A 25,175-nucleotide genomic window follows, 5' to 3' on the forward strand; every position below is an offset into this window, starting at 1 on the left:
ACCAAGGAATCCATATCAGGGTATTTCCTTCCTTTACTCTTTCCCAGGCATTTAGTCTTTCCTCCATCTAGCAGCTGGCACCAAAATCCTTTTGCTTCATCAAATCTGAAAAAGACATTTATCCTTGAAAGATACAGCCACGTACCCAATTAGCAGTAGCAGAAATTAGGTAACTCCATAGTTATTTCCTATTTCAGTGCTTTACCTATTCATTTTGTGATACTGGTTCCTTGATTGTTTTTAGCACTGGACTAACTTTGACAAGAAAACCATTACAAACATGACTGTTTCAGTCTGTTCAGCTGGGGGGCAGGTTGATAATCAGTTTTTTAGTGTATGTAAATTCTTTTAAATCTCCTCACTGTAGTTGCGTATTAGAGAATCCTCTGACTGTTTATAAAGAGTCCAGTGTTTCTTTTCTTGCTAAAACACAGGCATGAAGCAATGCTGGGAACCATGTTTGGATCTGGCCTAGTCTGTCCCTTCAGTTGGCCAAAGGTGAGTTTGAGGTTTGAGCAAGTCCCCTGAAGAAATTTGAGGCAAGCTGACCAATCCCATCTATTTTCTGACCCTGGGTGAGGGGTACCAGCCAGTACCACTACTGGAGATACTCCATTCACTAGCAGCACATGTGCTGCAGCAAGTAAAGCTTTCAGGTAACCTGACATTTCTCTAAATCTGTTCTCCCCTGGGGAGCCATGTGCCACCCCTTTGGAAACAGCGGTAGGGAGAGAGCTGAGTGAGTTGTCCTCTCTTTACTGTGAAAGGGCAATTGTTCTGTGCCTACATGCATGCATCCCCATCCACCATCCTCAGCTGGCATAGGCTGTGACAGCAGAGAAGATGTGAAAACAGGTTTCAGCTGCAAAGAACAATATTCAGCACCTTCAGTGGGCTTGCAGAGTTTTCCACTGAACACTGGTATGGCCACAGTACACCTTCGACAGCACTAATCTATTCAGATTAACTGTACATGCAGTGTGGGCAAGATCACAGCCATGGCTCAGTAACATCCTTTAACTGTAGCAGTGAGGTGGTGCCTCTGCTAATGCTCCCTCTGACAGCTCTGGGCACCTGTCAAAGCCACATTCTTTACCTCAAAACTGTGCAGTGTGGCCCTAAGCTCCATCTGGGTGAAGAAATGAGCAGACTGTCACACATTTTTTATCATACGCCCTCTGCTTTTTGTCAGATACAGGTACAACACAAAGCAAAAGGAGTGCTAACAATTCAGCACCTTTTCTGAAACACCAAGACCAAATGGCTAAAACATCAATTAATGCTGTGAACAACGTAATGCTTCTCCATGACAGTGGCAAAACCTTGTCCTTCCCCTATAATTTCAGGAAACGCCAAAGTGTGATTCCAGTCTCCACAAAGCATCTTGTGCTATCTGAATCTCAGTTTACGGTTAGGCGTAACTGTGAAACCTTGGCAGGTCTTGTGAACAGAGAAGAGAAGTATTCTTTCAATCAAGGGCTTCCTGGCTGAGAAAGCATCCTCCCAAACTCCTTGAGTTATTTGCCTACCTGAGGGCCTGGGTGTAGTTGAAGAGCGGTGAAACTCCCAAGAACTTCTGGATGTTGTCCATTACAGAGGCAGGGTTGTGTCTCAGCTCCTGACCATCCACAATAAGAAGCTGAAAAGAGAACAGCTGCCTTAGCCTCTGCCAGCTTGTGCTGACTGACACCTGTGAGCTTCCTCCATCTCCAACTGCCTTGGCCCGTGAGTACAGGCAGCCAAAATCTGTTCTAGAACAGCACAGTGGGGGATGTGTCACCACAGACAGAGAAGTTACGATATGGGCCACAAGTACCATAAAACAGTAAATCACAACAGGCTTTGCTTAATAAAGTTGTCTTTGGCCAAATGCCCTTCAACTAAGCACTAAGGCCCAGCAGCAGCACGTACAGATTGTCTCTGGAAATCTTTTTTCTTTTTTTTCAGATGGCAGCAGCCATTGTGCTAGGTATTCTTCTGTAACCTGTGATTGCTCTCCTGTTAATGTCTCATAGACAATGAACATTTGTGCCAATAAATTACCTACTCCAAAGAACAGAACTGAGTAATAGTCACATGAACTGAAGACTGACCTGCAGTAAGAACAAGGAAGTGTGTGTTTGGCTCCATCATTCCTCACACCAATAACCTCCAGGAATAGTAAGGCAATGAGATATAAGCCTAAGAACGCTTTAACCATCTCTCTTTTAGTCTTGGCAGATCTGTCATGTACAGTTCAGGCTCTGCTGCTTCGGCAGAGAGTAAGAGACTGAGTGGATATTATAAACCTCTGATGGATTACAGACTGTCTTAAGAATAACCCCAGCAGCAGAAAGAACTTGGAAAAAACATATCCTGACTCAGAGTAATCACATATATATATATATAGATATAGATATATATATATATATATGGAGGGAGAAAGAGAGAGAGAGAAATAGATATCTATATATCTATCTTAGACAGTTTAAAAACTTCTTGGGAATTTAGAGACTGAAATAGTCTACACTGTCTATTAACTTGCCTTTTTGCAATTTTATATACGAAACACCGAACCCTGACATCTCTGCAGTGAGCCTTCCCTTTAGCAGACAGCTAGAGGCTTCAGAACATGGGAAATAACAAGAGGCAGAGTCCATGAGCCTCTCTCTAAAGCAGAAAAACCACAGCAAGTGGCTGAAGACCACCTGGGCCTGCAGAGGATCCCGGGACTGTAGACTGCTAAGTGCTAACACTGCTGTTCTTGCTGAAATTCCCAGTACTGTGGAGCTTTCTAGGCGATCATAGTATCCCCCTACACTCATTTCCTTTTACAAATATAGTCAAGTGCAAAATTTGAGTATTCAAGCCTGATTCTTACCCACTTATAACAGTGCTTTTGTTCCAGAAGACAAGAAAGGAGGTGAAATTAAAGTTCTGGGGGGAGCACACGCACATGGATCAGTCTGTTCCCCTCTCCTCTGCACTAAACCTGCAAGAGGCTCCAGAAGAACCTGTACTGAGTGATCTCCTACCTGCCCAGAGGGATAGTAGGTCAGCCAGCGCTCCAGGTGAGTGGCATACCAGCCAGGGAACAGGCAGCGGCTCTGCAGGTTGCGCAGTTCCTGAGGAGCCTGGGGTTTTGCAGAGATCACTTGGTAGAAGGTGTAATTGAGTGCCACGGGGTCATTGTGAGCACGCTGGTGCTGGAAAACACAAGCTGAATTCAGGAGCAGGAACACAGTTCTGCCTTACGCTTCTCAGTGCAGACCCCGATGACTCAGCACAGCCACCCACCAGTGCCTCTGTATGAGAATCTGTCCACACCCTGCAGGGAACCTGCCTCCTCTAGGGAAGCACATCCATGGGCTTTCTACCTCCCCGCCCAAAATATCTCTGTGGCCCTTACCCCCAGCACAGCGCAGGGAAGTTACCTGATACCATGAATAGGCTCGGTCAGCAGGGTTGATCAGAACTGTAATGATTTTGGCTCGAGGCAGCAGGGCTGCACCGCGTTTTGGTACCACCTCTGTGTCAAAGTAATTGGCACTCTTCTCAAACATGAAGTCTGTGCTGGCATTGGAGGGAATGGGAAAGAATTCCATGTACCTGCCAAATAGATGGCATGCTGGTGAGCAGCACGGCCCAACAAGAAAAGGCACAGCCCCACCACGCCCTCTTCAACAGACACAGCTGCAGCACAACTGCACCTCCCCAGTGCAGGGAATGGGCAAAGAGGACTGCAGATCTGGTAGAGGCGTGACTCAAAAAGGGGTAGTGGCACATGACAAAGTTGAGAAATGATACAAAGGTAAGAGAGTATTTTGCTTGGAGTCTGTTCCCCGAGTCCCTGGGCAGTGGAAGGAAAAACCTGAGGGTAAGGTTCCAGTTGCAAGCTTTAGCAGGAAAGACATTTTAACCAAGAGTAAAGTCAGAATCATCTGCCTGCCTTGTCACCAACCACTTGCTTAAACCTCTTTAAAGCGTTTGTGTCTTTGTACCTCAGTTCATAGTTGAGGTGCAGGGTAAAGAGCTCTGCCAGCCTCACAGGAGCTGGTCAAACTAGTAACATGGAAACTGTTAAGATATCTAAGTAACAGGGTAAGAGGGCAAGGGGGGCTGGGGACTGTGAAGCACTGGAAGGCTGATCTGTGCTCAAATTTAAGCTGTGCAACAAATGCAAATTCCATGTTAAATAAAAAAATTCTCCCCTTGTATGTGATGCTACACTCAGATCAGTCTGGAGGACTTTTCCAGGGGATAGATAGAAAAGCCTTCACTTTCTAACCTGTCACTAGTGCAGCTGCTCTGTAGTGCTTGACTCCTGTGAGCTCTGCTCAGGTACTAACCATCTTCCAGTATCTTTTCAACAGTCCTCTAAATGATTAGAGCAGTCGATGTCCCACAACTCATGGGTAAAGAAATGCCACAGCAGAATGCCTTAGTGCCACGCACAAGGGAGGCCAGTGCCACTGTCAGCCATAGCTACTGCTTTGAGTAGGAAACACCTTTAAACTTTCTCTCCCTGGAAACACAGTGGCATAATACTGCCATGGCAACACTAGAATTTCCCTGCCAGGTGGAAACTTCTACAGGTAGACACCAAGGTATGCATATGGACACTGGAGCCAGTACAAGGAACACAGTGGTGGCTCTAAGTGTCAAGGCCTGAGAACAATAGCAGGGAGGTTGTCCCCTCCAATATTATGTTTTAACTCTGAAACCATGAAGAACTTTGTTGAATGCGCTGCTGTCACAAAGTTATTTTTACTCTGACATGCAAAACAGACAGCAGTGTTCTCATTACAAAGACTTGCTGAATTTTTAAAGCTAAATCATGCCTACAACTGCTGAGGAGTCAGTAAAATGAGAATACTTGTGCTGCTCCTGGGACTACACAGTTGGGTTACCAGGAAAACAGAAAGCATGCACTGAGCAATAGCAAGGAAAACAGCTGTTCAGAAACAGAGAAGCTGCTAAGGGGGACAAGGGGGACATACAGAGAGACTCGGGAGAAGGCAACATGGGCGCACCGTATCACAGAAGAACGTGTCAGGTTTCTTACCAATCAATTCCTTTGTGATAGTTGGGACCATTAAAAAACTGGATCTCCTCAAATGTGGATGGACTTGGGAAGTTACTGGTGACAGCTGGATGCATGGTCAAGAAGAAGTGCACAGCTGTTGTGCCTGCAACAGGAACCAGTTAACGGGACCTGGGTCACACATAATGCTTTGGCTGAATGAAAGAGTTTACCTACACTGCAAGAAACAGTTCCCGGATTGGCACACTCCACTCTGGTGTAGCTGAGCAACCCTGTAACTCATGCAGGTTACAACAGCAGTGACACCAAGCACTGCTCAGTCAAGTTCAATCCACATTTTAACTCACACAGCTGATTTGAACTGCCTCCTTTGCAAGAGAGCTGCCACCCGTGTCAGCTACTCCCATACCGGTGGCACAGCCACACTGTCACGTGGCAGAACCCAAACCTGCCACATGAGAGGTGGCCTGGGCAGGAAGTGTGCTAGGGATGACATTAGTGTCCTGGGGTGAGAACTCTGCCAGAGATGCCTTGGCCTGCCTTTGCTGTAGCTGTTTCCCCCTTACCCCGCTCAGCACACGGCTGTGGGCCTCCAGCAGGACAGAGACTCAGCCAAGGGAAGGGTTTTCTTACTGAGCAACCTGCAATCAGCCTGGGTCAGGATACAGGAGGGCTCATGCTGTGCACACACCATCAGAGCTTCCCAGTGACACAGCCAGGGGACAGCAGCTTGCCTGGGACAAGCGTTGTTCCAAGTCCAGGATCACCATTTGCTGTGCACAGTTGGTACTGCTGTTGCACTGCATTACACAGAAAGCCAAGGCTTAGAGACCTGCTCTTGGCTGAAGAGATTTTGCCCTCTTCAGCCTAGAAGGGAATGCATCAGTACAGTATATACAGCTATGTCACTGCCAACCACAATGGCACAGCAGTCAAAAGGTGGTGACAGAGATCAGACAAAGGAGTTTCTCTCCCTCCCAATGACAGTGACATGGAGCATGCAGTGGGTACACAGATCTGCAGCAACAAAAGCACTAGGGGACGTTCCTTGTAACCTTTGCTGAGTGTGTGTGCTTAGTCCTGCTGACAGCCTATGGCTGTGACACACTAAGGTCACAGGTTCTCTGAGCTTACATGGAAAGCCAAAACAGGTAAGGCAAGCCAAGCAGTGCCAGAGGGGAAAAGTACTGACAGACTTGCCACATTTAGAACATAGATATGTTAAAACATATCTGAGGTTGTCTGAAACGTCCTCTGTGGCCATTTGGCAGCTTGCGCAAAGGGCAGCCATACAGATTGCAGGAGTGAGATGGAAGCCACAATCTATTCACAGTATTCACGTTACCAGTTTTCTGAGGTCCCACGATGAGGAACTTGGGGAGTCGATCACACGTTTTCTCTTTGGACCAGATATCCTTGTGCCTTTTATCATCACAGGGATTCTGTAGCACAAGTGATGAGATTAAGCATTACCACAGAAGGTAATGGCAAGGGGAGGAAAAGCTGCAAGGGCCAGTCCTCTGGGGAAAATGCTATTAGCATATGAAGAACACTTCAGAGCCACACTGCTGCTCTGCCAGGCATCAAGAAGTGTTAAGTAAAAACACTGGGGACTATTTTCAAAAGCTCCAGTGACACAGGATCCAAAGTCCCTCTGAGAGTGTTAACCACGGGCCTTGCCCTATGCAGCCATACTGGGCTGGGCCACCGTGACAGCACAGCTCAGCATCTGTGAACTTCTGGCAGACAGACAACTCTATCACCTTCAGTTAATTTCATCTGCTCATTACCATGCAGAGAGCTGCTGCACTGGGATAAAATGGAATAAGCGTGTTTTTATTTAATGAACATGAATTCTGCAGTGTGAAATTACTTTGAGATTAATCACATTAACATGCCTGCAAGCTTCTCCAGCACCAAACAGGGCTCTTGCTTGCACACTTTACATTTCACAGCAGCTTACTCTAATACAAGCCCTTTAATGACCCAAATGCCTGCAAGCTGGCCCCTGGTCATGTGTGATCCCTGTCGCTAAGCTCACACTGTGACTGTGTCCTACTGCTGCTACTTCCCCATCCCTTCCACCTTGCCATTTGCCACAGGCAGCCTGAAGCCACAAAAGTTAAACCTAAAAGCTTTATGCTTTACCCCTCTGCACTCTGGATCAGCAGTCTTGCTACACTTCAAATGTGGGACACACCTCTTAGAAAATGGCTAGGAGTGGTAAAAGCTGCCTTCTCACCTGCCACAAGGGATTCTTCTCCTGTGGGAAGATTTCAAAGTACTTTTTTGCAAGTTGGACTGGAGGCAACGTTTGCAGGCGAAGGTTGGTCCAGCACTGCACAAACTTGACCAGGCTCTCAAAAGTGTACAGTCCCAGACGGTCATTCCCGTAGTTGGACAGGTGGGTCATGAAGATGCTGATCTGAAAATAAAGAAGACATGGGATACTGGTAAATCAGGTAACAGAGCTGTTCTGCCTAGCTTGATTCCGTGGTCAGCAAGAAGCTGTTCACAACTCAAGACTGCCATGGCTGTCTTGCCTGACAAATGTCCATCTGCCAGGAAACAGTGCTTGCAAGACAAGAACTCGGGAGGAGACACCTCTCAGTAATCCCTGAGAATGGTGCCGGGGCACAGTAACTGAACCTTGGATGCGAGTCCAGAACAGTTTCAAAATCCCATTGAAGTGGCTCTAGGACATTTAGGTGAACAAGGCTTGGTCAGTTACTCTCTACTAGTCAAAAACCTTGCAATCCCTCTTTCACAGGAAAACAGGAGCTTCCCTTCCTCTCCCCAAGGCACAACCAGGGCAACATGAGCTGCAGAGTAGGGCGGCAGGCCAGGGAGGGGGCACCATGCTGCAGGACAGGCCACACAGCACAGGGACAGTTGTCACAGGAGTTCTTCCAGGGCCCAGAGCCCTTCAGCTTTCATTCTCTTTGGAGTGGACATCTCAAATGTAAAGGAACAGCAGGCAACTCCCACTTTAAAATAGAAACAGGTGTATCTGGGGATCTGAACAGGGACTGCAAAGAGACACTGCACTAGGATATCGTCCTAGAAACAGACACTAGCTGGTTTTAGACAGCAAGAACCTTCAGCCCAGGCATCCTCTGAAAAATGTCCTGCCAAGCTTTAACATCCATAGGCAAAGTGGCACTCAACAGCCATGGCAGCTGCCTCAGCATCGCAGTACCCAGGAGGCTGTGCACTATCTCTGTCTTGCCAAGCCATCTCTTCCCACAAGCAGATGCATTTTCCTACTGTCAGTTTTTCACTATTTTAACTTGGAAAAGAACGCAAAGGACTCTTGTCAGCTTGACTCTAGTGTGTGGTTTTGGTATGTCCCATGGAATACAGCACCCCAGTGCCCATAACACAATGACACTTTACCAGACATAAACCACGCCATAGCTAAAAGTTAGAAAAACAAAGGCAGAACACTGAGACCAGTGGAGGAATGGCTGATTTAGCATTCCCTTGCCCAGTATCTGCAAGTGCAGGGAGGGAAAATGACCTCGGTCACAGCAGGGGCACCCATTGCTCTACAGTCCTGGGTTCAATTCTGGTGACACCAGGTAAGGTCAGGAGGCAATGACAGGCTTCCCTGGCAGGGGGCAAGAATGGCTTTCCCACTCACAGTAGGAAAAGAGCAAAATGGGGAAGCAGGAGACAGATGGTCTTGGGATGAAGACATTTGCTGGCACTGAGGAAGTCTGAATTCAGTTTTCTGCCCAGCGTCACCATGGGCTGGTCTCAGCAAGAGAAGAGGTACTGACAGATACTAGCTCTTTGTGCCTGAGCCCTCCCCAAGACAGTATGAAACAAATTTGATTTCGTCCATAAGGTGCTCACAACCCAGCATCTTTGGGTAGGCAACAGAAAACACTGGTAGGACTCTGGGACACATGGAAAGTAAGTGGAGATCAGGATTTATGACGTCTGTCTGCCTGTGAGCTTTTCACTTCTGGTTCCCTACTGAGCTGACTGAGAGGCCCTGCCAGACAGGCTCTGGCACCTTCACTTCAAAGAGCAGCGTGTGCTCGGTGCTGTTATGTAAGAAGGATGTGCTAAATACAACACAGAGCAGAGAACAGAAAGATCTGTGTAACTGGAAGGCATGGTGGCAAAAGGATGCATTTCATGTTGTGTTTTGCCCCTTTCTGGGAGACATCAGGAAGATTCTGTGACAGCAAAATGTGCCTCATCCCTTTAACTTGCTGGTGAAACATGTAGAGGAAAAAATTGCTGCATGAAGAGTCTGGCTCACTGGCACAAATCAAATACTGCAGCAGGGAGGACAAAGGAGAGTACCTGGGACCCCTTCAAGATTTCCAGAATAAAAAACCAGCCTGCATGTACTCCAAGTTAGCAACTGTTTCAAGACTGACTACATTTGGTAAAATGGCTCACACAGGTAATATTGCCACCTGCAAACCGTCCCAGGCAACTGGATTTGGAAGAAGAAAAGACAAACGCAGCTGATGAACCATTTCTCTGGACTTGTGAGCGTGCAGCCATGGCCTGTAACATGTGCAGTATTTAACAAGGCCTGGCAGCCTGCTCTGCCCCACCGCAGCTACTGCTGCCAGAACAGCTCTGAGCACTACTTCTGACATAAGCTACACTCAAGGGCCATCTCCCTCTCTCCCATCCACACACACTGACTCTGCAGACTGACTTGGAAATAACACCTCCCTCCTCTCTCCCCTCCCCTCTGTCGGTGTGCCATGATTTCCCTTCTTTGACACTGAAGAAAGATGAGAGCAAAGGTCCCAGAGAGCCCAGCACACAGAAACAGAAGGGTATGAGCACCCTTGCAGTAACAGCAGCTGCGGGCACAGCAGTAACTGGCCTGCGCAGTGTGAGCCGAAGTGTTTGTGAGAAGCAATCAGCCTGAGCTCAGGATCAACAGCCATTCTGACATCAGACCTTGTTCACTAGTGAGAAGATCAAACATCTTCTGTTTGCACTGTGGAGTTAATCATACACATACAGGCTTGGAGACTCCTCCACGTCACTTAACGGGAGCTGGAAGCTGCAGAAAGGACTGAAAGAGCTGGTCCAAGGCTGCTACGGATCACTGCTGGGGCTGCAGAGCTGGCCAGCTTTCCATCAGGCCCCTGAGATGGCTCTATCAGCAAGGGGAGGAATGCAAGGTCTGAGTCACTGTGCAAACACGAGAGGAGCTTAGAGCACAGCGCTCTGCTCTGACAGAGAGAAATGCTATGCTGCCAAAAGGAAGCAGAAGTGTAAACATGGGAAGCATCCGAAGGTGCCTGAAAGAGTTTTGAGTCCCCACAAAGAGCCAACAGTGAATCTGGCAAATAAGCTCATCCTGCACCAGAACACAATTTTCCTGAATGTTTTCGGATCACAGATTACTGCCAGCTGCTTTGCCCATCACATCTTATCAGCAAAGTTCAATGGGTAGTTCTAGATACTACGTTTCTATTAATTCTTTGGCGCAGCCTCCTGGATCAGTAAAGATCTCTGGATTACAGCCCAGCAACTGGTTTTCCAAGAGAAGCTACAGCCTTTACTTTCACAGAGGCTGTTTCTGCACGCTCAAGATTTGACAATTACAAAGTGGGGCAAGGTGCAATTCACCCAGCATATTAGAACACAAGCCCAGAAAAGAAATTATCAAGAGAAAAAAGCAGTTTCTTTCCATTTGACTGATCACTTCATACCTAATGCAAAGAACTACCTCCTCCTTACTCCAGACTTTTACCAAGCAGGAAGGTTTGGTTGGGGTGTGTAAAGAAAACTATCCCCTCTCAGGCAATAGGGACAGAAGGCTGGCTTCCAGACCTGAAAGTAAAAACTCCTACAGCTTTTTAGCTTGGGCTGTCATAGACCCACAGCTTCTGCAGATCCTGCACAAGTCAGAGCTGCTCACAGGCTAACCTTCAGTAACACCAGGCCTGTTTGTCAACTACAGCCTGTCTGCCTGGTGTACCCAGAGCACTTTTCACTATCAGTTCACCTAAACACTAGAAAAAGCAAGAGACAAAAGAAAATGAAAGTCACTGATGGAAAAAAGGTTGATTTTCTGATTTGCTCGTCTTTACAGCCCCAACCAAAAGTGGCTAAAGCTGCATATTCAACTCTGCAATCAAGGCACACAAGGAAGAGGGAATGAAAGAACACATCATGGTGAACAGAGTCACTGGTGTTACATGAAAAAATCCCATGAACAAGTACTCAAGGACTGGCACTGGTAGTCCAGGGTTCCCCCCTAGGAAACCAGCCAGAAGCAGCATACTTTCAGATCTGCCTGCATGGCTCCTTGTCCATGTTCAGGCACTGGTGGAAAATAAGTATAAAGGGGAAAGAAGGTGGTAGAAATGTGGAAGTCATGAGACAATAATTAAGCATTATTATATTCAGAAGTAACTACAAAGATAGACATTCTAAAATGATTGTTTAAACTTTCTAGGGAATGTCTATTCAGAGAAACAGAGGACAAGCAGCTGTGGGTCAAATCTGCTTTAGGAAGAAAGAAATTCAGGTGGGGAACTGAGAAAGTTACTGTACAAATAAAAAGAGCAGCATGTCTTCCTGCTGCAGCCAACAAGCAGAAACAGGAGGGAGTGTGATCTGTGATTGGATAAGGGCTACCAAACTTCATCTCTTGATTCTGCCCATTCAGAATTTTCTAAAAATGACCAGGGTTTTTTGTGTCTCTTGCCTCCTAGTACACCATCCCAGCCTCAGTGGGAAGTGAGAAACTCATGTGACTTGCTGTCCACGGCTCTAAGAAGGGACTGCAGGGTGTTGAAGGTACTGCATTTGCTTAGTGGCTTAACAGAACTGTCAGGTATTGAAAGAAAAGGAAATGCCTCTGTTAGACCCACATCTCACAAAAAAGCACTAGTGTAACAGCTACATCCCAAAAACAACACAGAAATCATTTCAAGTGTCTACATACTGAAAGAAAGACGACTTCATAATGAAAGCCCAGCAAAAGCAATTATTGTGCACAAAACTCATCAGTAAGCCAGAGGAGAAGCCAGCAGGCAGCGGATGTGCGTGGAACAGAAGGAGCCAAGGCACATCTCACTCGTGATTCAGCAAGAGAGAGCAGCCCAGGTAACAGCCCTGTGCTGTGGCCCGTGGTCAGTGTGTCACCCTGACTGGTTTCTGCCTGCTCAGCGTGCACCTCTCCACACTGATGCTCCCTTAGCAGCATCAGTGTAAAGCAGTGCACCACTAACCAGCAAGTACTTCCTTGGGCCTCCATCTCACATCCTCTTAGCAGAACACTAGAGACACCCACACTGTGTTGGGGGTGATACTGAATCTCCAACAAGATCGAGTCCTTTCCCATATCAGGCACATAAGCTGGACAGCTGTGCACAAATTCCCCTTACAGATGAACTTACTGGGTTCAGAAGCACCGTCAGGAAGAGCTCACCACCTCGAATGCTCTTGTCCAACTCCTTTGAGCCACCAGGATATTCATTATAGAAGATAGTGTGAGTAAAAAGACCACAGGTCTGTCGAGGCAGAACCTGACAATATCAGAAAAAGGCAAGGTTAGACCAGAGGCAGCATCTTCTTAGACAAGGCAGCAGCATCTGTATGAGTCAAAGCAGCACTTTATGGATCAATATAAAAAGTAAGGGGTGTGACATAGGTCCAGAGGACTCTTACTATTCCTCTCAACCACTTAACTCATCACACTGCTAACAAGCCACTGGGATTTAAATTTAGTCTTGATGGGCTTGGTTTTGCTCTCCATTCAGTACTGACCCCTGAATTGCTCTGAAAACACACAACTGGCTTTAGCCAAGATTTTTTCTTTGCCTCACTTAATGATTTTGGAAACACTGGTGATATTAAGATTAATGTCTCTGATGCAGGTCACGAGAAGACCATACCCTGGGCAGGGAAGAGGGCTCTGCTGTGCTCACCATGATTCCATTATGGATGAATCCACGCCGGTACCGGGCAGGCCGTAGGTGTGGGTATTCCTCTGTGCTCGTTACTTGGATGCTCCAGACAGATTTCCATGCCTCGTAGAGTTGTGTGTGGACAGGATAAACCCCAGAATGATGGGGGGCTACAGCATAGCCCAAGTCTGTGGGAATCCCATGCTCCTGGAAGCATAATACACAGCTTGATAATTTGGTATTTAACTAATAGTCTTAATAAGGAGCATATTTGGCAACAGCATCCAGGTTGGAGCAAGACGACAGAGGAACATGAAAACTTCTGGATTGGGAAACCTGAAATACTGTACTTCTTGTCTTATGCATCTGTAGAAATATAAGGGCAATTCTGTACCAACGAGGACATTCAGCACTGGTAACAGCTGCTGTAAGAATGGTCTTGTAGCTTGCAGCTGTGACAGATCAAATTAATTCAGAACCCTCAGGTCAGGCTCCCTGGTTACTACAAACTAATCAATGCTGTTAAGTGACACGTCTCACTCCCACAATGCCTAGATGCGAGTCACTAGAGAAGGAAAACAAAATTTCCTTAACTGATACAGAGGAAAGGAAGGTAACTGGGATCTGTACTGTCTCTAGCAATACAGAGAAAAGCAGACAAGGAGCAAGAGACTATAGCAGGTGAAGATATGGGGCCTGGAGCTACATTAAAATGACAGGAAATTTCTGCATTTCTTGGGTTTTAATTCCACTATGTGGTTCTAGTCACAATATCAATGATGACAGCTCCGCTCTGGTGGTGCATGATAAAACCAGAGCCCCTAAATGAAGCAATAACCTTCTCTGACTGCTAGCCTGTTTTATGTTAAATATGTGTAATTGTGTTCTGTGCTTTGTCTCTCTTTACAAAAGACTGCACTGTTATTTAACCAGGAAAAGGAGGAGCCTAAATTGTTTCTATAATGCTGTGACTGTGCTCTGCATTCAAGATCATTCCTAATCTATGTGTCACAGGAACACAAGACAGCAGCCTGTTATTCCCAAGGGGATTACCATCAAAAGAACCAAACTAGAGGTGAAGAGGACATTTCTTTTCAGCGAAACATGTATGCTATATTCAACTCTGAGCTGTAAGAACCAAACAGACATTGTTCCATCAATGCAGGATGTTCAAGGCTATCCCCTCCTCTGCCAAAATCCAGGGAATTTCCTCTCTGCTTCCTAGATAAGTAACTTCCTTCACATTGTCAGGAAGGCCAGAAGAAGAACTGTTGGCAGACAAAGCATTTTATACTACAGACCAGGTGACTTCCCTACAGAACCAGAATAAGGATAGAAAAGGAAATGCTTTCTCCCTGCCAGAGTTTGCAAATTAATTGCATTTGGATGGTATTGCTACAACTTCACACCTCAGGAAACAAGAGCCTTGGGATTTGCACCCTGGAATGTAGCAGAGCTGCCTGAGGCCATGCAGGTGCTGGGAAACACTTCCCATCGCACAGGCGAGCATGTGAATGGTGCTTCTTGCCTCAAGACAGCAGGAGCCACACATCAATTGGAACTTCCAGAACTGCCTTGCTTAAATGAAGCTGAATTGCTAGACTAGTATTTGGGTTCAGTGGGGTCCAAAACAGCTATTCCAGGAGAAAAATGTTTAAGGATTAGCACTGTAAAGTAAATAAACCGAAATGCTCCCTACCACAGCAAACTGCTTGTTGAGCTTCATCTGCTCAGCCAACACAGTGACATTGTGGAAAAGATGAGGCTGCATGTGACTCCACATGTGAGGGAACCACCAGAACTCCTTCCTGTGCTTGAGCAGCATGTCATCTCCTTCATCTTCCTCATCTGTACCTACAGAAAGCAGAAAAAGAAGTGCAAAATCAAAAGGCAGAAGAGGGGCTCAATGTTTAAAAGCAGCGGCTAATCCCCTTCTAAGAGTCAAGCCCTCTCTATTGCATTGCACATGACACACACCCCAAGGTGGGGGCTGTATGCAGGTGCTGGGACAAAGGGGAGTCAGGGGCTTACCTGTGTGGTAGAATTTCCCTGAGAAGCCCAGGTTGAAGGTAAAATTTGGGACTAAAGTTCTCAGCTTATTCTGGGTGCTCAGTAAAGCCTGTTTGAAGAAAATGAAAAAGAAACGTTCATGTTTGTATTTTTTCCTCTGTAACACGTCTCTGTGTTCTCCTAGTGCCCAGTTGAGTCTGAAGAGGTTTCACAGATGGGGCTTAAGCATTGTTTCCCTTGGAGTGGAGCAGAGCAGATAAGTGCTCCTCATACACAGTCTTTACTTGAAGTAGTTCTGCTAAACATAGTAGTAGTCTAGTAGGACTAAATGATGCCTCTTTAAAACCAGTCAGATCATGCTCTCCACTTCAATGTGAGGGACCCAGAGTGCCTGTGCTAAGGCAAAAGGACAACAAATCTCACTTGAAAGCAATACATTCTTTACACTTTACAGGTTCAGCCTCAACGCTCGCTTCCTCACCCATGTTGGCTGGGATTTTGCTAATGAAACTCTACCCCTTCTCAGTCTATGTGCTAATGAAAAGGAGGATGGGGCAGCCTATGGTATCCAGATGAAGGAAAAGAAGTCAATAACATCATGAACAGTAACTAAGGGATCCAAAGGGAGTGGGCTTTTATTTGGAAAGGTGGATTCTCAGAACTACCCATGCAACAAGTCCTGCCACAGCAGAGAGGTATCCCTGACTTTGTGTTCCCTTGAAAGTGCCAAAATTCTGTAGCAGAAAAAGTTTCCTGGATCCTGGGAAGAAAATCTGGGAAAGCCAACATTCAGAATCCTCACATCTCCTACAGGTTCTCTCGTGCTCACTTGAGATTACTTTAAATGTCCAAAGTAATTGCTTTAACCAAAGCGAAGGTGCCTTGTGCCATGAACCTCAGGGTCCAGCAGCATACAGAGTAAGACAGCACACAGCCTTGACAGAAAAAAACCAAACCGAAAAACAAACCCCAGGGGCTCAATGTGTCACAGACAAGTAGGTCACAAAGTAAGGCTAGTCAAATTTCTTCTGCTGGGAAACGATAAAAAGGGAGAAGCGGTAAGACGAACACTGCTGCCACCTGTGTGCTTTGGGGAAACGTCACTGGGGCATCTCCCTGTGGGGGGCAGGAGGGCTGTTGGCAGGAGACAAACACGGTCCTCCTCTGGGCTATTTAGATTTTAATAGCTTTTCTCAGAAAGCAATGGATCCCTGGCTGCACCAAGGTGAAGGTGATGACCTCTCAACAGCAGACTTTGGCTGGAGGTAATCACACAGGAAACAGAGAATATAGCTCTGGGGAAAGCACACAGACCTATCAAACTGTGTAGGGAAGATGGACAGATCTTGCTCCATCAGCTGCCCCTCCCCAGCACAAAAGAGCACTGCCAAGGTGCCCACACAGCTCACCCTCCATAGGCACTGTGCGTGCACCACTCCCTCAGCGGCGAACACGTGCTCACAAAGGCAGACTCTCATTCCACAGAGGTGCCTTGACACCAACCCCTTCTGGATAACCCGACAAATCACTGCTGTCACTGATATATCAAACCAGTGTTAACCAAACACCGGCCATCACAATAATTTAAAAATGGCCTCCATAATTCACTTCAACCACCCAGTCACCTCACACGTACACTGAGCAGTTTACACTCAAGGCAGGCTGTCCATGACCACGGCGAGGTGGGAAGACAGACAGATTATATGTGCGGTGCTACAAGACACTCTCAATGCTCTCTGTGAAGGAACCAAGCTTTCAGACTTTTCCCTACAGACACACTTCATTGCCTGTTCCTCATTCTCACATCCACACAACAGTGACACCAAACGCAGCCCAGGACAAATCTCAAAGATTTCAGCTTTTCCATAGCCACTTGCCTACTACATCTTTACCTCAGTCCCCACCCAAGAACAGTAATTTTATAAATGCAAGGCATGTGACATCTCCAGAAGCTATCACAAATACAGGCAGGGCTTTTAAAAAGTGCTACGCCAGCAACATTGATGGCTGAAGCCTCCTATGCAGCACGAGATCCAGAACAGGCAATGGGAGGTCAAGTTCCCCTTATGTAGCCCAGCAAGACACTGGGACTCACCCCACGCATCAGGGAGCACAGACTAAGAGCTGTGCATCTCTCCTTGGAGAAGGAGCTGTCTGTCCAGATGATGGTTTACAAGATCACTTCAAATTTGGGAGCAGCACCTTGAACGCATCACCCAGTAACTCAGACAGGAAAGTGCCACTTCCTTTTCTTCCTCCAGAACTGTCCCAAGCCCCAACATTTATTTCCTTTTGCTGCCCTGAAAGGCACATCCAGCTCCCCAGGCTTGGGTAGGAAAGTGGTGGGAGGAAAGACAGCGGTTAAGAGGCTTAGCATTCCTCTGCACAGAAAGAGATTTAAAGCCTGGCTGTGGTTACCATGACAACACATCTGTCTGATAATAAATCCCAAAAAGCCCTGCTCCAGCAGACTGCAATCCTTTGTGTCCAGGCAGGAACTATGAAGGCCCTAAAATTCAGGCACTATGGAGTCTTGCTTTCCTGGCAGGTTTATTGTTAGTCATGTGCCATCCCTCTGCTGATGTTGGGTCCTTGTCACAGTCACAGCCATAAGGTGGCACCGCACAGGTTTGAAAAAATGTTTTTCCCCTGAACAGGATAAAGGAGACGAAGGTGCCGATATTTGAACATTTGTTTCAACACATGATGCATTCCACGTTCCCTGGTACCACATTGGTTCCAGGAGGTCTGTAAGCTGTACTAAGGTGCAATAAATGCAGGTGTGGGAACAGGCTGGAAGATGGCACTTCTCTCTGCACTCTCTTTCATAAAGTAAGATGAATATGATAGTACTAATCATATCTAACAGGTGATTCAAGTGGCATTTCATTTGTATCCATAATCTGCTCTGAGACTTGAACAAAAGGCAATCGAGAAACGTGAAGCAGGCTACCCCTTGAGAGAGAAACAGCCAGCCAGATGTGAACAGATCTTCATATGCATATTTAAGAAGTTCCGTTGTTCACATGGTATGAGAGGGCTAGCATCTTAGCTATCCCCCACCTCTAAAAGGCAGACTTTATTCCCTTAGAAAACTGCTCCTCAATCCATCCAAGTATCCGCTTTTATATTTTTGTCTGATTTTATATTTTATTATCCTTTATTTCAAAAAGCTTTCCAAGACACAAGACCTAGCCAGAGAGGCCCCTGCCCCAGAAGCTCTGCAAGGCACTGACAGGGTCTCCAAAGAGATTCCCAGCACTGGCCACAGGAATTCTTAAGCCATGTCAAGGCCAGACCTGCTCCGCGCTTGTCACAGTCCATCAGAGCATTCACTGCTATGCACAACCTGTATTTTTGGAGGCCTTTAGTACTTAACTGTGGCAGCCATGCTGCAGGCCCAAGTGACAGAAAACTAGATTCCAAGGCACATTCCTGGACACAATGGTAAAAATGTCTAAGCTTCACTTTGATGTTCAATGCACATCATTTTAAAAAAGGCTTTTTAATAATATCAACTTAAAATACATATTTACTTCTAAGCAAATGTTAGGGGAAAACAGTTTAAAATTGTGTCTTCTGTTGCAGTATATTAAAAAACTGTATCTCACTGACAGATCTGCAAAGATTTCCTCAACAGCCATTACAAGCTCTCGATGTCATCCAGGGAAAATAAAAACTCTACTCATTCTAGGAGTGAGGAAGAAACCAGGGAAAGCCGCAGCACTCTGACTGTACTGGGAGCTTCTTTAGGACTCAATCCTTTTCTAAGATAACACGGTGCCCTTGGCATTGGAGTAATACAGGGCTAAATCTTAATGCAAGTCTGCTTTATAAGCTACAAAATTTTTAACTTCCAGAAGTGTTTGCAGAGAATTTAGTTGTTCCACACAAATCCTAAATGTTATCTATCTCAGCTCCCTCTAACAAGAGGCAAAAGAAAAGGGAGAAATAAGGCTGAGAGAGATGCTGGGAAAAGAGAAAAATACTGTAAGAAAACAGGACATGGACAAACGAAGAGAAAGAGATGATAAAAAACGAAGGAAGAAAGCCGAGTGCTTTTGCAGCCTCTTCTCAATGCTCATGCAAAGTATACTAGGAACGTGTGGCAGAAACACTGTCTTGGCAGATACTGCCCCAGGCAGCATGTTTCTGAGAGGAGTTCCTGCAGTTTTCTTACCACCCAGCCGCAGCACTGGCAGAGCTCAAAACAACACTGGCAAGAGAGAAAGCTCTCATGGTACTGGTATGTCTACCTCCCCTGCAGTCTTAGAACCAGGGAGTTAAAATTTGCTGAGTACTTTAATTGCAGGTAAGATCGTCCTGTACAAATTTAGAAAGGCAGGAGCTGGCTGCCAGTCACCCTCACTAGGCTCTCTCTTCTGCACCCTCACCATTCATAATCCAAACTGAAATTACAGTCCTTGATTTTTCACTTAGCTTGCTCTCAGACTCACTTGCAATGATTGCTCACTATTTATGCCCTTGCAGAGATTACCAGCAAAAGAGGCAAAAACTCATCTACTTAATCTTCTTTCCTCATACCTAAAGACGACCAGAAAGGATCACAAAAGCCAGATCCTTTTGCATTAGAAATGGCTTGTCTTTGTTGGCCAGTTCCATGGAGGTTTGGTAAATTCCAAGGATTATGATTTTTGAAGAGACTGAATGTGGAATAAATTGAGAAGAGAAGGGATTCTCTGAGATTTTGTTTTGTTAATTATGTGAAGCTCAAATCTCTGGTAAACTCTACAAAGGGAAAAACATTTTCTTTGTGCAACTTCCAACTGTTCCACTTCTATTGAGGACTGCAAGTTCCTGCTGCAGCCCTTCAGCAGAAACAGGAATGCAAGGGTTATCATCTTTAAAGTAAGCACAAGCACAATTCCTTTCTTTCTTGTTAAAGAAGAAAGCTATTCAGCTCTCCTTTAAGCATCACAAATAAAAAACATTTATCTAGTGTAAGACATGTACCATGGGCATGTGTTTGATCAAATTATATTCAGCGCTTTCTTTTAATAGTCATTTTGTCTGGGAAGGTCTCTGAACGTGGACCTGCATATGGCAAAGAGGCTCACTGGGACAGCAGAGCCAATTTTATACCTTCACACAACGTCCAGTCTTCAAACCACTACCCTGACTACTGTAATCTAAGCTTTGAGATAAGGAGCTGTGTATTGAGATATCAGCCCTGAAACAGAGCTTTCATATAAAAGGCCAAAGAAAATGCCAGCTGTTCTGTTCCTATTATAGCCCCTTCTCTCCCCACAGTGGGAGACTATCAACAAATCCATGTAGTTATTTCTCGCTTTTAAAAAATAAAAATTCATTAACCTCGCATGGCTCTGCAATCAGAGAGCTTCTTTTAAATGGATTAATCTGGGTTTTATCTGCTTTGCCTGAGATTCTCTGCTTACTGATCACAGATTATTCCTCCATTTCACCCTGTTAAAACCCAAACAAAGCATCTTTTGGAATAATCTTGTCTGGGTTTGTTTTTAACATTACTAGAGCAGTCTTTGTTCCCAAGAGCTTTGGGCACCTATCCTGCCTTCCCACATGGGTCTGTAACCTGCACAAACACTACAGAGGTGAGAATCTCTGCTGGTTTGGACTAGTGCCTGCTTAGGACCAAGATAAGATTGTGATCCTTCACAAAAGAAAAGAAAGAAAAAAAAAAAATTCTTTTCAGAACATTTCAGCACTTCAAAACACAGGGACACTCCAGTGAAATGAAGACAATGTTAGCATTTTCCTTAAATAAATACTACATACAAAACATAAAATCTTGAGGTCCTAAAACCTTGGAGATGAGCTGAGACATATCCTGCATGGATGCATAAAACATGTAGAAAAGGTGGTAAGACTCGTAGGGAGGTAGAAGAGGGCCCTTGGGAACATCCAACAGACAAGGTTCAGACCTGCACAACAGTATTGTTCTTACACCTTTGCCTCAAATATTCTGTGCCTTGGATGTAAGTTTAAAGGGTGCATCATCTGGAAGTTGTTTTGGAACCAGGCTAAAGCAGTTGCTGTCACAGGCTTGCCATCATCATGGCTGGAACCGTCCAGGACTCACCCGAGGGCAAGTGCTGAATGGGCATCCAGAGCACGAACTGTGAACAACCTCAGCAATGCTGGGAGACAGGCAGTGCACATGCCCCAACGGCTACAAACCACAGCTGATGGGGAAGATACAAAGGAAGCTCTTGGCTCCATGAAGCATCACATGCACATGGATCACAGACTTAACAGAACACTATCGGGTACTTTCAAGGACACGGAGAATCAGAAGGAGCACTTATGTTGGATACCTTCTTCCAACTTCTCTTTATCTTCGCCTGCTCCCTCTCCTCCACAAAATCTCTCTGTTACCCATAACCTTTCCTAATAGGTCACTGCATTTTATTCCAGGAACTGCCAAGGAAAGCAAACCACAAAGCTGACATCTCTCTTTCTCAATAGTGAGGCCACAGAGATGGTTCTCATGAAGGCTTGACCTATCAACAAATTCACCACGTTTCTCTGGTGAATTTGTTGATATTCCCTGCTCAAGGATGAGGGTTGCTGGTGGCAGACATGAGGAGGGTGCAAAGGGTAAGAGAAAACCCTTCCTTTCCCAATTTAGTTGTGTGCTGAAAAGCTAAATAGCTAAAATATAGACTGTATCAGTTTACACTGCATGGACTTGCCTACGGTTTTGCAATACAATATATACAGCTTATATATATCACAAATAATAATAAATACATTATCCTATTCTAACACAACTTGCCTTTTCCTTTTGAACAGCAGAGCTTACAGATACAAATAGGTCGGCGTAGGAAGCCTGCAAATACTTGTTCCTTACATTAAAGAGGAGACAGCATAGACTACCACGGGCATCTTCCTCTTAAACAGAGAGGCCAGCTCCTAAAGTGCTCCATTTAAACCTGCAAAACCGTTGAGAGCATCACACATGGTGCCTCAGCACCTTTGCAGGCTAACTCTCTGTACGAGTAGGACTGCAGCAATCAATGCTTTCCCTCAGATTAAATTCCACCTTGACTTTCTTGGCATACCGCACACGCTAGAAATCCGTCTAGAACCTCTGGAGGTACCTACTCCTGGAATTTACCTCTACATCAGACACTTTCATGCGAGTGCCCTCTTTTCCCACAAATATATCATCGATGTCAACAAGGATATAGCGATCAAGCGTGAGACAGAGGCGTTTGCCAGTCAAGTAGGCAATGGCATCCACGAAAATGAGTTTGTGCAGCCAAAAATTGAGGTTATTGCCGAAGAGAACCCGCTGGATCCCATCATGCAGACCCAGGTCCTGCATCACTGTGGCATGCAACGCTTTGTGAGTAGCCAGGTGAGGAATGGACTCCGAGGATTTCGTGCTGGCCAACAGCACTGGCTCATAGGTGCTGTGGTTCGACTGAAACACAGTCCAGTCATCACCAGGCAGAGGACCCTGCTCCACCTCATTAGCCCGGGTGACATAGAGCAGGGGAGCACTGGGATTGATGTGATAGTCCCGCAGGCCCAGGTTGGAATGTAGGAAAAGGGGGAAACCCTTGAGCTGTGCACTGAGCAGGCTGTTCTCATTAGCTTTGAAAAAGCCTATAATCCCCACTCCATACTCTACACAGTATTTGTCTAGCAGCTCTCGGTTCCAAGCATCTAGATTCACATATTTAAGGATGTTCTCATAGATAATTAGAGCATAGCGTCCTCTGTCTTTGTCTGTCAGGGTGGGCATATCCCCTTTGCCAGGGGCGATCTCTGTCCTGTATTTAAACCGGCTGGATTCCAGGATGGCCACTATTTCCTGCCCCAGCTGGGAGTAAATGCTCTCCACAAAGACGAGCACCACAGGATCTGTGCGCGAGGTGTCCACGGATTTCGTGAGCCTCCAGCTGGCTTGCGGTGGGATCAAGATGCGGTGCTGGCTGCTGCAGTCACTGAAGGGCAGGGGTGGCGGCTCCTTGATTTTGGGACTGTTAGTGACGTAATAAGCCAGGATGCACATGGAGATCAGGCTGAAGGCGATGAGCAGCAGGATCAATCTGTGGAGCTCCAGCTGTCGCACGTGCCGCACCACTTTCCACAGCTGAATCATGGTGAGGCGGGCGGCTCACCCCCTCCTCGCACTCCGGACCCGCGTGGCGCTGGGAATCTCCAGTGCCGCTGTGGCAGTGCCCGGCAGCAGCTCACAAAAAAGAAAGTGCAGCTGCAGAGAGAAAAAGCTAAAGCAAACAGCTTCAAGGCGAGACTCCCAGAGATCTGCCATTTATCTCAGGTAACCATGGCCCTCAATTCCCATTGCTCTTCTGTGTGCTTCCTCGGGCTCCTCTCCTCTCACTCAGAAGTCTTTGGAGGAGCAAGGTTTTCAGAATCTCGTCTCCAATAAAAAAATCAGTCTGTCATTTTGCGCACAAGCAGCTTCAGCTCAGCCTTCCCAGGTGTCCTGTTTCTCATTCAGCTGTTTCACATTCACATGACGGCACCTTCTCTTTGCATCCTGCGATTTAAAAAGAAAAAGTCAATTCTCAGTATGACTTCAGCATTTAACAGGCTTGAGATGAAATGGCAGGACTAGCAGGTGAAAAGTGGGCAGCATCACTAGAGCCCATCAGCAAGCCTGTTCTCTGGGAAGTGTCACACCCCAATAGTGTAGGAGCTTGACAGAACAACCGCAATGGCCTTTGGAAGAAAGGTCCCGACGGTGCACAGCAACTCAACGCGCACGTTGGGTGAGATTCTCGCACACTACAGCAAACAGAGCCAAGCACCTGGCCTTCCCCCAGCCCTCTGCAAGCCACTGAACTGAAAACACCAAACGCTTTTATTCTAGCTTGTATTTCAAAGCTAACAAGAGGAGGAGAGAGCACTCTGCAAGGCTGCCCCATTTGTCCTGGGAACTCACTTTCTTCCAGAGGTCTCAAAATACAGCTCTGGGGAGGCTTCATCCCTCAGGCAGCACAGAGGGCGAGGGGCACAGGCTCCCATGCACTGCACACTTAATGGCTGCCAACTGATTCAGTGGCAGCTGGAGAGAAACATCTCCTGAAACCTTCATCGCCTTCTCTCGTATGCCACTGAAGAACATGAAGCCAGTTTTAAATCACCAACAGAATGACATAAATTTGGGTTGGTCTCAAATACGTGAGAGGGAAGCTCTCTCACCTCCTGCTTTGTGTTCATGGCAGCAGACTATTTCACCATATGTTGTTATTTTTCCAGGAAAAAAAAACACCCAACAAAGCCAACAAAAACCAAATAATACAAAACAAACACCAGAGAAACTAACTAAATTTCTCCTTGGTTTAAAAATAAAGTAAAACTCTTTTTTAACAGTGGAGCCTTCTCTCCCTTACCAGCAGTGTGACTTACCCACAGCAATACTCTGGTGCCTTTCCTGGGATACAAGCACGTTTTTGGGGCCCACCTGCTGCCTCCCCCAGAACAATGCAAGAACACCCTCAATGCCAGATGCTGCTCACTAAGTCAGTCATGCCTACAATGAGCTCTCTGTAAAAATTAAACCGCCTTTTTTCTTTAAAAAGCCTTTTTAGTCACCCCCTCAGCTCCTGCAGACGTGCTCCATCACATACAGACCCTCTAACCACCTGCTCAACTGGCACAGATTGCAACACCAGGAGGCACAAGAAAGCAATAGCAAATAATATTACCAAAAGAGATCACCATCCTTCCTACATTCCTCCCATTTTTGAGCTTTTCTGTTACTACCATTCTGATTAAAACAAAAAAGAATATGAGAAGACTAGTTTGTCTAGGAGTTTAAGGCACACATAAGTTTCTTATATAGTAAAGCCAGGGGTTTCTAACAACTAGCTCCACCAGAAAAATAATTACTTGTGAGATAGATACTTATTTTGTAATGTGTATTACTAGCCAGAAAAACATCCTTCTGAGTCAGGGGAACTATCAGTTCATAGATGAGGCCAAAAGTCCCACTCTAAAGACTCCCACCAGGCTGCTTTCCAAACTGCTGGTGCATCTTGAAGCAGAGACAAAAACCACAAACAGATTTTATATGGAGAGGAATAATACTGCTAACTTTATGACAGCAGAGGGAAGAGAGTCAGAGTGCTCTTTACCCAAGCCTTAGGATGATCATAAAGTATTATCTCAAACAACACCTCTGCTATAAGCTCAGCAGAGCAGGGACTGGTTTGTGGAGTGCACAATGAAACCTTAGCCCTGATGAGGTTTCCAGAATAGCTGTG

At 46.0% G+C, this 25,175-nt stretch overlaps 1 protein-coding gene and 1 long non-coding RNA gene across 7 annotated transcripts in view; one reads left to right on the forward strand and one right to left on the reverse strand.

Annotated features, from left to right (window-relative positions):
* Positions 1-25,175, reverse strand: part of NDST2 (N-deacetylase and N-sulfotransferase 2) — a 134,696-nt gene that overhangs the window by 3,090 nt on the left and 106,431 nt on the right. For all 6 annotated transcript variants that reach the window (XM_066191434.1, XM_066191437.1, XM_066191433.1 and 3 more), the window contains 12 exons: positions 22,052-23,446; positions 14,956-15,043; positions 14,624-14,778; positions 12,946-13,131; positions 12,415-12,543; positions 7,266-7,448; positions 6,369-6,465; positions 5,045-5,168; positions 3,414-3,588; positions 3,015-3,185; positions 1,530-1,639; positions 3-105 (listed from right to left, as the gene is read on the reverse strand). In XM_066191434.1, coding sequence (XP_066047531.1) covers positions 3-105; positions 1,530-1,639; positions 3,015-3,185; positions 3,414-3,588; positions 5,045-5,168; positions 6,369-6,465; positions 7,266-7,448; positions 12,415-12,543; positions 12,946-13,131; positions 14,624-14,778; positions 14,956-15,043; positions 22,052-23,044 — 2,514 coding nt within the window. In that variant the 5' untranslated portion in view covers positions 23,045-23,446. The remainder of the gene's footprint in view (positions 1-2; positions 106-1,529; positions 1,640-3,014; positions 3,186-3,413; positions 3,589-5,044; positions 5,169-6,368; positions 6,466-7,265; positions 7,449-12,414; positions 12,544-12,945; positions 13,132-14,623; positions 14,779-14,955; positions 15,044-22,051; positions 23,447-25,175) is intronic.
* Positions 11,726-14,675, forward strand: LOC136294052 (uncharacterized). Its single transcript, XR_010722292.1, has 3 exons — positions 11,726-11,812; positions 12,895-12,995; positions 13,939-14,675. It is a non-coding gene; the product is annotated as an uncharacterized lncRNA (long non-coding RNA).

The sequence above is a fragment of the Chamaea fasciata genome, unplaced genomic scaffold (assembly GCF_029207755.1).
Source record: "Chamaea fasciata isolate MVZ Bird 193981 ecotype frontalis unplaced genomic scaffold, bChaFas1.0.hap1 SCAF_9, whole genome shotgun sequence".
Lineage (NCBI taxonomy): Eukaryota > Metazoa > Chordata > Aves > Passeriformes > Sylviidae > Chamaea > Chamaea fasciata.